General features: G+C 47.1%; 1 protein-coding gene across 5 annotated transcripts in view; it reads right to left on the bottom strand.

Annotated features, from left to right (window-relative positions):
* The window catches only part of CALCR (calcitonin receptor), a 130,715-nt gene extending 123,394 nt beyond the window's left edge, over positions 1 to 7,321 (bottom strand). For 2 of the 5 annotated variants that reach the window (XM_077303585.1, XM_077303584.1), the window contains exon 1: positions 6,829 to 7,321. In XM_077303585.1, the coding sequence (XP_077159700.1) occupies positions 6,829 to 6,854 (26 nt within the window). In that variant the 5' untranslated portion in view covers positions 6,855 to 7,321. Of the gene's footprint in view, positions 1 to 6,376; positions 6,444 to 6,527; positions 6,710 to 6,828 lie in introns of those variants that run through there. The other 3 variants (XM_077303588.1, XM_077303586.1, XM_077303589.1) reach the window with 2 other exon arrangements.
* Between the last annotated feature and the right edge of the window lie 2,396 nt (positions 7,322 to 9,717).

Consider the following 9,717-nt stretch of genomic DNA (forward strand, 5'->3'; position numbering starts at 1 on the left):
CTTGAACCCTGAAGAATGTTTCAGGGGTTTCTCAATGGTAAAGAAGTTGAGCAAGGCAGGCTTGACAGGCCATATTCACGCAGTACAATTTAACGGTACCAGCAGCCTAAGACAACAATTGCACTGGGTCGGTGCTGTTATCTCTAGACTGAAGCATATTCCTTTCTTTTAGTCATTGCAAGTACATTTACACTTGTCTAGACCTAAATCATTTTAGAAAATGGGTTTTACATTCAAAAGAAAAGTACAGCTTTAGACCCGCACAACTGATGATGGGTAAACTGTCCTCTGCTCAATTTGTAATTTGGACTCAAACTGCATAAGTCATTACCAGAAAGGGCTCATTTAAAAAAAAAAAAAGTTTTAAATCAGATTGCAAAACTGGTAGCGTCTCACACGGTCACTACAGAATTGTGTTCAGAGAGCATTATATTGCCCAGGAAACCAAGGAACAGCCTGTGCATATTACGAATCTTGCCAACTTGTTGTATGATTGGCTATGGCAAGAGAGCAGGGATGTGAATCCCCTCTAGGGCTTCCATTTCTTACTGACTATGATATTGCAGCTGCCTTTTCATCCAGGGGGACTGAAATCTGGACATCAGTTATGCTTCTGGAAGATCTCCAGGTCCCACCTTGAGGATGGCAAACTCAGGCAGAAGTGACCACAAAGCCAGTCAGTCCAAGAGAAACAGCAGCAGTTACCAGCCAGATGTGTAGTTTAATGATGACTAGGGAATGTCCCCAGCAGCTGTACAGATTAAAAAGCAGCACATAAATCTCAAATTATTTATATTTCTATCCCACTTTTTTTTTGCCTTGGAACTCATGGCATTCCAGGTGTTGAACCCAGCCAGTAAGAGCAGGGGTAGTCAACCTGTGGTCCTCCAGATGTTCCTGGACTACAATTCCCATGAGCCCCTGCCAGCATTTCGAGATGTCCATGAACATCTGGAGGACCACAGGTTGGCTACCCCTGACTAAGAGGACCCAGACCTGGCTGGTTGCAACCAAGTGGTTGTATGGTGAATCTTCCAACAAAGTCTGTGACACTTTGCGCGCAATCCAGTAAGTTTTGAGCATGCATCGACTTTAGCTTCCGGCTGGCTGCCTAGTGCAGCAATGGATAATGGATGCTACCAATCACATGGATGCAAAAGGAGCACGTGAACATAAAATACACTGTGTTGTATTTTACTGTATCAGCAATTAAGGCATGAGAGACTGACTCAAGGAGGGTATTACAAGCAAAGGATGTTCAATTTTTGAATGTTATTGGTGCAATTTACAGCATCACCTGGCAGTCTTTTGTAAAAGTTATTAAATTCATGTGCTTATTAAGCAAGGTGCCCTTTTTTGTGGGTGAGTTGCATGAGCCCACCGCATAACAGCAATGCTGCATATATGAATTCTCCATTTTAAAACTGAGGTTGAGAGGGGACATGATAGCCCTCTTTAAGTATTTGAAAGGTTGTCACTTGGAGGAGGGCAGGATGCTGTTTCCGTTGGCTGCAGAGGAAAGGATGCACAGTAATGGGTTTAAACTACAAGTACAACGATATAGGCTAGATATCAGGAAAAAAATTTTCACAGTCAGAGTAGGCAGCCTATCCCACTGCTGAACTACTCTGACTGTGAAAAAATTTTTCCTGACAGGAAATCCACGTGTGAATGTTTTGACGCAAGTCATTTCATTTAAAAATTCAACTTGTATGTTTCTTTCTCCAAAATAGTCCCTTTCCTGTTACTTGTTCCAGCTGCCACAAGGAAACAAGTACATTTAATGCACAGATATGCTGCTTATTTTGGAACTCTGTTTATTGTGATCTTGTCATATATGCTTAGAAATCATTCCTTTAGTAGCCCTAGAGTATATATATGAGATAATAAAAGACATCTGCCTTGGGCAGTGGGTTTGGCACATCACGAAGGTTGCTAAAGATGGTCAGATAAGACCACATGACACTTTAGTTTACATTCACTTGTCTTGCACTAAATAGCAGATCTACTATGCTCCTGCACTATTCAATTCAACGGGACTTTGCCAGACAGTGTTCTGGCGGAACTTTCTAATAGTCATAGAGGGAGGGAGTTGTTTGGATTTCATGCCTGATGTACCAGCAGGTCTCCCCGTAGTCCGAATATGGGAAATAAAGTACCTTCCAAGTAGTACCAAAACAAAATATTTTCATTATAGCTAGTCTGAGCATATTAGTTATGACATAGTGGTTAGGCTGTCAAACTAGGCTCTGAGAGACCTGGGTTCAAATTCCCACTTTACCACAGAAGCCTACTTGGTGACTTTGGGCCAGGCATTCTCTCATAGGGTTGTTGCTATGGGGCTGAAATGGAAGAAGTGGGAATAATATTGTAAGCTGTTTTGGGCTCCCATTACAGAACAAAGCAGGGTATAAATATGTAAATAAATAAATGGGGTGGGTAAAGGAACACAGCACCCCATTTATACCTTTTCTTTGACAAATTATGACTACAAAATGTGAAAATAACCACCAACAGTTGCTTAAATATCTGATGGCCACAACAATACAGAACGAACATGGTCAAAACAGCTACTATCTCACCATTTTGCAGAAGATACTCTTGAATGTGGAGTCTACAAAATCCTACAGAATCCACATGTACCTGGACTTTCTAACTCTCATAATTGCAAAAAAAAAAAAAAAAAATCCTGAAATCATGTAAGTAGAAATAAGAAAGCTATACCCCAGCAGGGTTTCCACAATCACTAAAAACTTTGGGGCAGCACTCATAAAGCTCTGCAAAATTTCATCACTTTCACATTAAAATCTTGTGATTCGGGTGCAGTGCTGAATGTGCTCCGTTTTCAATGCGTTTTGTGAATCCCAAGAAAATGTAATTTCCCGCCCTCCCCTGGGAGGGAATTCACAGTAACTTAAAGTGGAAGCTCGAAAGTTGCATTGGCTTGGTCCTCAAAACGATGAAATTTGAGATCTGACCAATCCTGCATCTCTGCCCGCCCTGCTCCACTCCCCATTTTTTATTTTGAACAGGATTGTGTTAAAACACAATTCCAAAGTTGGACAAGCACAACATACACACACTGCCTTCCCATTTCCCTCTCCAACAAGACTAAAAGTTCAACAGAAAACTTTTTGTAAATTTCATTCAGGCAATTGGAGTTCTCATCAATTTCATGCAGGGAGGCTAGGAATATTGTTAATGCCATTCAGTAGCCTCCCAGGGCTTTCTCCAAATACAACAACAACAAAGAAAAGCTGTCTTTGTGTTACTATGTAGGAATGTCCTAATGTAACAACCGAGGGTGGTTGTTGTTTGTTTGTTTTTAAATAGCATGCATGATATGGGGCAAGGGTAGTCAAACTGCGAACGCTGGCAGGGGCTCATGGGAATTGTAGTCCATTGACATCTGAAGGACTCTAGTTTGACTACCCCTGATATGGGGGGAGGCAATTGACAATACAGAGTGCTTGCCACAAGCAGGCACCATTTTTCCTAAGTTGTCTTTGAATTTGCATTGCTTCCAAAAAGGCCGTGTTGAGGGGCGGGGTGATGAGCCACATAGCATAGGAATGCCATTACGTTATTGCGCATGCTCTGATTTTTTTTTTAATGGAAGGGAGGTGAGATGGTAGCCAGGAACACTAACTCTCCCAATGGAAGTGTCAAATGCAAGCTGCAAACGGACTCCTGGCCGGCGTTGGAAAAACACAAACGTAGAATGCCAGGTGCAAAATTGGGTTCAGCACCCAGAAGTCAAGGCAGTGAGAACACGCCAGCAAATAACAACTGCAGAAACGGCCAAGTAGTATGGCACAGTGCAGAATTATAGTTTCCCCTACAGTCTTCTATTTTTCTTTGACTGAATATTCCTTGCCTCAGTTCTCCAAGTCAGAAATGTTCCTTCCAGGCCTCTAAACTCTCCAACCCAAACCCGCTCCAATATATTTTAATTCCCTCTAAAACTAATATCCATGTACTACACTGAATGCATCCATGAAAAGAGTGTTGGTTTTCATTTTGGGAATGTTAGCCTTTGCTTTTTGGAGTTTTACTTCAGAATATTCCCAGAGAGGGCTGCCAATCCACAGGTATTTATATGCAAAGTTCATTTTTAAGCATCTGGACTTTTTATATCTTTGTAATGTAGCCTGACACTTTTATTTGTCTGAGTTTCTTTGTTATCGGATGGGTTGTAAAACTTTGATACATTGCCTCGAGTGCTTTAGTGTGGAAACAGCAAACCTTACGAGTAAATAAGAATACCATTATTTACACACAAACGTATTATACACACAACAGTGTGCTCATCATATATACGAACTCACAACACTTGCAAGTTTCAGTTCTAAAATACACAGAGAATAAATGTGATTAAAGGTAGTTCAGATGTGCTAGTAGTTTTAACAAAGAATAAGAAGAGGTTTCTAACCTAGGTTATCTCTTCTCTTAGATACTTATTTAATTTCCTGTCCTTCCTCCTATCTTGTCTGGCTATCATAATAGGTCCTTCCACACAAGACTATCTTTTTAATAGTGTCGCTCCAGCCGAAACTGTCAGGTGTTAATTCTACAGAAAGATAATAATGGCAGGAGCAGATCACATCAGTTTAGAAAATAAATCTTATTCTTCTAAAGTCACTGTAAATTTCATAATCCAGTTATCTCTCTGGCACCATAAGGGAACCAAAATGAAAAAAGTTTCTTGAGGCAGATGCTCTCTCTCTCTCTCTTACAAAAGACCAAGAGCAGTGATAGATCGTAATGTACTTTGCTATTTTGCCTATTCTAGAACATATTTCTATAGTCTTGCATCATTTTAAGATTCAATATGCGGTGGGAAGCAGCAGAACAAGGAGCTACTGTAAAAGTCCAGCACAGATCATATTTAGAAGTTGCTGATTCCCTTCTGCCCCATTGCAGGGGAAAAGTTTGAGAATGGTAATAAGTACCATTCATTAAGAACATGTTCAGAACACAGAGTTTTCTAAAAATAGCCATGCTATTTAAGAATTTAGTTCTGGGCCATGAAATTCCAGGGTTATATTCATTCATTAACTGGGAGTCCCAAGTTAATACCACAGAGATTAGCTCTGCCAAAGTTATCAGGTGTCGAGAAAGAAGTCAAGTGCAAGAAAACCCCTTTGCATCTCAATTCAGCATTGATCTGCCGCCGTATTAAAACCAGACCGTGGTAAATGATGAAATCCTTCTATTTATTAGTTATGAAAGCTCATAAGAGGAATGCACCTCTGAAAATGTATCCCTGTTAAACTGACAGCTCCCTTCTGCCACTTGCCTTTATACAAACATTTACATCACATCTAAGCACACAAAAGCAAGATACTTAATTGGCTCCCTTCTCTGCAAAGGTGGGGGTAAGAACCACCAACATCTCAAGACAAATCCAACTGCTAAAGCTCGTCCTGATCCGTTTTCACTCGGTTCACCCTCCAGGGAGCAAATATTTCTGCAAATAGTCCTGGGAATTCCTGTCCTGTTAACTGATGTGAGTGACAGCCAGCATATAAATACACAGGAACAGCAGTAACCCTACAGAGATAAGTGTGGCATTCTGTGCAACAGAGGGATGCTTCAGTATAACAAACTGCTCTCACGATAAGCCGCCTGAGGGATCTGGTCTCCGTTGGGATCCTAAGCAAGCCCCGCTGGAAGATTTGAGCAGGATTCCAAGTAGACCTGCTCAGGGGTGGCCTTTCACTATGCAATTCTGAAGACACTTTCCAGGGACAAAACTCCCCAGAGCAGACCTGGCCCGAATTCTGAGCAGTCCTGCTCAGGATGGGTTTTTTTTTTTATTAATCTGACCATTCACTGTCTCTTTATTCTTAAAACAGCCCGTACAGAAAGGACAACAACTGTTTAAACGATTCTCACCTTTTCTAAAACAACAAGCAGCACACTTGCTAAGAAACCTCACCAAACAGACAAAGGAGGGAGGGCAAATAACCACAGGAATCCGGGATCACCAAGCTACTTTGCCTCTGAGGGTGCCGCGCAAAAGAGACGCCAAATCTTGTTGCCCCACAGGAACGGTCCAGAGCCCTGAAAAGGCGCCCGTCTCAAACGGCGGATCCCTGCTTATGGAGACGGGACAACCTCTGACAGCTTCTTCAGCGGCAGGACCATGATCCAGGAAGCCCCGCAGACATGCAGCTAAGCCCCAGAGTAATCGGGGGCGCCGGCTCAATGCCCCTGCGCTGGAGGGAGGGAGGGAGGGAGGGAGGGAGGGGGGATGTGCACCTCCGCTGGCATCCGAGACGGCAAAGCGCCCTGAGCCTCGCAGGCTCCCCACTCCCGTCGCCCAAGTGACCCGCAGGCTCAATCCGCGGCGAGCGGCGCGACTCGTTCTCACCCTTTCCCTGCCGCGCCGATGGCCCAGCGGCGCCGTCCCCGCACGGCGCCTTCCGGCCCCTTCCCCGGGCTCCGCGGGCGGCGGCCACGCCACACCTGTCGAGGGGGAGTCCGCGGACGGGACGAGCCCGCAGCGGCAGCGAAATCCTCACCCAAGTTCCGCGCGGCGGCGGAGGAGGGCGGCTGCCCGGGACTCCGCTCCTTCGGGCCAGGCGCGCCCCGTCCGCGGGGGACCCGAGAGCCAAGCCGGCGCCGCCACGCCGACGTCCCGCTCGCCAGCCGCCTCTCGCGGCTTCTGCTGGGCGCCCCGCGCAGCTCGGACGGCAGCCGGACGCCCCAGTGCGGAGTGCCGCGCGGAGCCCGCCCCCTTTCGGCCGCCACCCGTGCCCGCCCCCCTCCTCCGCCCCCTCGCTCCAGCAACAACGCCGCCGCCGCCGCCACCCGCGGGCTTGCCTGGCAGGGGGTCCCGCGTGGGTCATCCGCGAGTCGGTGGGACGCTCAGCGAGGCGAGCCGCGACTCATGCTCCTCCCCGGGCGCTCCTGGAGCGGCTCCCGCAGCGCCTCCAGCGCCCCAGCCCGGCCAGCCCCGGCAGCGGCGCTCCGAGCAGGAGGTGCCCGGCAAGGTGGCCGCGGGGGAAGAGCCCCACCGCGCCTTCCCGGCCGGCCGAGCAGGAGGAGGAGGCGGCAGGAGGGACGGAGGCTCGGCCCCGGCTTTAAAGGCGCCGCGCCATCGGCGGCAAGCAGGCAGGCAGGCAGGCGGGCGGGCGGGCGCCGCCGCGGAGGGGCCCGGGAGCGGGAGTGGCGGGTGGGACCCTGCCTGGACCGAGTGAGAAACAAGAGGAGCCCTCTGGGCATGTGCAGAGGGCGTGCGCTTCCTTACGGCGGAAGGCGCGCTTGGTGGCGCCGAGGGGAGGCAGAGCTTGCAGTCCGGGGGCGGAAAGGCCGCTTTGCGGGAGGGCGCCGGGCTGGGTGCGTCTAGGAGGTGGGCGTGCCCTAGGAGCAAGCCCGAGGGGCGGCATGCTAGAGGGCTCCGGCTCTTCCTAGAGGTATAGAAACTTTACCGGGGGGGGGGGCAATTTGTTTGCGGTAGGTCCAGCTCAGGGGCAATTTAGGAGAGGGCGGGAGCAGGTCTCCTGTGCAATGCAGGCTGCGGCTGGGATCTCCACCACCAATGGAGCCGGAAATTATTTAGCAACTCCACGTTATTGCATTTCCACATCACTGGCCGTTGGGTGAACAAGAGCAACAGGCTTTTCACAAAGACCATGGATGAGCCTCCCCGCCCCCCCCCCCCTTTGTGCCGCTGATAGGTAGCCCTCAGGGAAAGGAGGTGTTCAGTGTAACCTGTGTGTGTTTTAATGGGGGCATGCCACAACCCAGCATTCTTCCCTTCTCACACACAAAAGATGATGATGATGAAGAAGAGTTGGGTTTTCACTCTGCTTTTCACTGCCCAAAGGAGTCCCAAAGTGGCTTACAAATACCTTTCCCTTCCTCTCCCCACAACAGAAACCCTGTGAGGTAGGCCTGGCTGAGAGCTTTGAAGCCACTGTGACTGGCCCAAGGTCACCAAGCTGGCTGCATGTGCAGGACTGGGGAATCAGAGCTTGTTCTCCAGATAAGAGGCCACTGCTCTCAACCACTACACCAAGCCAGCTCTTTCACCCTACCCAAAAATCATGCCCAAATCACGGAAAGAAAGTGGAAGGGGATGAAAAGGCATTACCAAAGGGAAGACAGTGCAGGGAACATCTGAACAATAAATCCAAGGGCTTTGAGAAGAACCAGCTGTGTGTTGTGGTCTTAGGGGTGCTCCATGGGAGAACACAGGGGTTCACAGGCCAGGACAGGGACATCTCCACACTATACTAGAAAAATGAGGTTCTTCAGAAAGTTCTGTGCGTTTCTCTGTTGCGGTTTCAAAAAGGAAGCCCAGGCTGCAGTCCCAAGGATGCTTTCCTGGGAGTGTTGGCTTTGGAGGGAAAGACATGGTAGATTCTCAGTCAAGGTTGCCAACTCCAGTTTGGGACATTCCTGGAGATGGGGGGGGGGACCCTAGGGCAGGCAGCACCTCAGTGAAGTCCACCCTTCAGGGGAATTGATTGATGTAATCCAGAGATTAGTTGTAATTCCAGAAGATCTCCTGGTCCCACCTTTGAAGCTGACAGCTCCCCTCTCAATACTTATCTATGCATTTGCCTGAACAAAAGATGCTGCCTTATGTCAAGTCAAGCCATGCTTCCATCTGGTTTGGCGCTATTTATTATGACTGTCAACAGCTATGCAGAATCTTGGGGAGGGGTGGAGTGGGGAAGCTTTTCCAGACACCCACTACCCAAGATACTTTAACTGAGCGTGTCCTGTTGGAACCCGGGACCTTCTGCAAGCAGATCATTACTCAGTCGGTAAAACTGTCCCTTACCTGATCAAATTGTATATTTGCAAGATATCTCATTAGCTGGAATTCTTCAGAATTACCTAAGGAAACTGATCCTCTGAAACCGTAGCATGACATTTTTATCACTTGGGGAAATGAGCTGGGCAAACAGTTCATTGAGTGCAATATATTTTTCTGCTCCGGTTGTGTGATCACAGTGATTTCTTGCTTGTTTCCATAGGAGTAAAGGCATCCTCAAGGAGGGGCAAAGGAATACTCAGGGGAGCAATCCTGAGCATATCTACTCAGAAATAAGTCCCATTTTTTACTCTCAGGGAAGCAGTTTTTGGATTGCAGTCATAGAAACAAGCCTCTTTACATTCATATTCACTGGATGTTAGAATAGTGGATAAGATCTAACCAGAATTCTGGCCAGTGAAAAAGGAAGGAGAGGTCCACCAAAAAAGACTACGCTGGGGGACAATTGATTTGCAGGATGCTATGTGGAATGGGGGCTGGAATGAGAAGGAAATTTGGATGAGATGGAGCAAATATGTTGGAGGAATCCAAACCAGGAACTGGAAGAACTGACTTGCCCCAATATAATTGCTCTTCAGATGTTTAATTCCGAAATGTTATTAGCATATTTGATGATAAATTGATGATAAATCATTCACAGAATTGTGTTGAGATTTATTTGTTTGTTTGTTCTATTGATATCCCACCGTTCCCAGCACAGTTGGACCATGGTAGCTTATGACAACATAAAATTACAATAAAGACTGATCAAGGCCTTAAAAATGAATAGAGGAAAGCAATAATGAATATCTGAGAGACAAGGGGCAAGTTCCAATAGATCTATTTCTTAGTTCCTTGGGATTTAAAATTATTACTCGCCGCTCCCAGCAAGTTGGCCCATGATGGGTTAACAAACAATTTCCGTACATAAAATCACAAAAAACCCC

The sequence above is a fragment of the Paroedura picta genome, chromosome 11, assembly GCF_049243985.1.
Source record: "Paroedura picta isolate Pp20150507F chromosome 11, Ppicta_v3.0, whole genome shotgun sequence".
NCBI lineage: Eukaryota > Metazoa > Chordata > Lepidosauria > Squamata > Gekkonidae > Paroedura > Paroedura picta.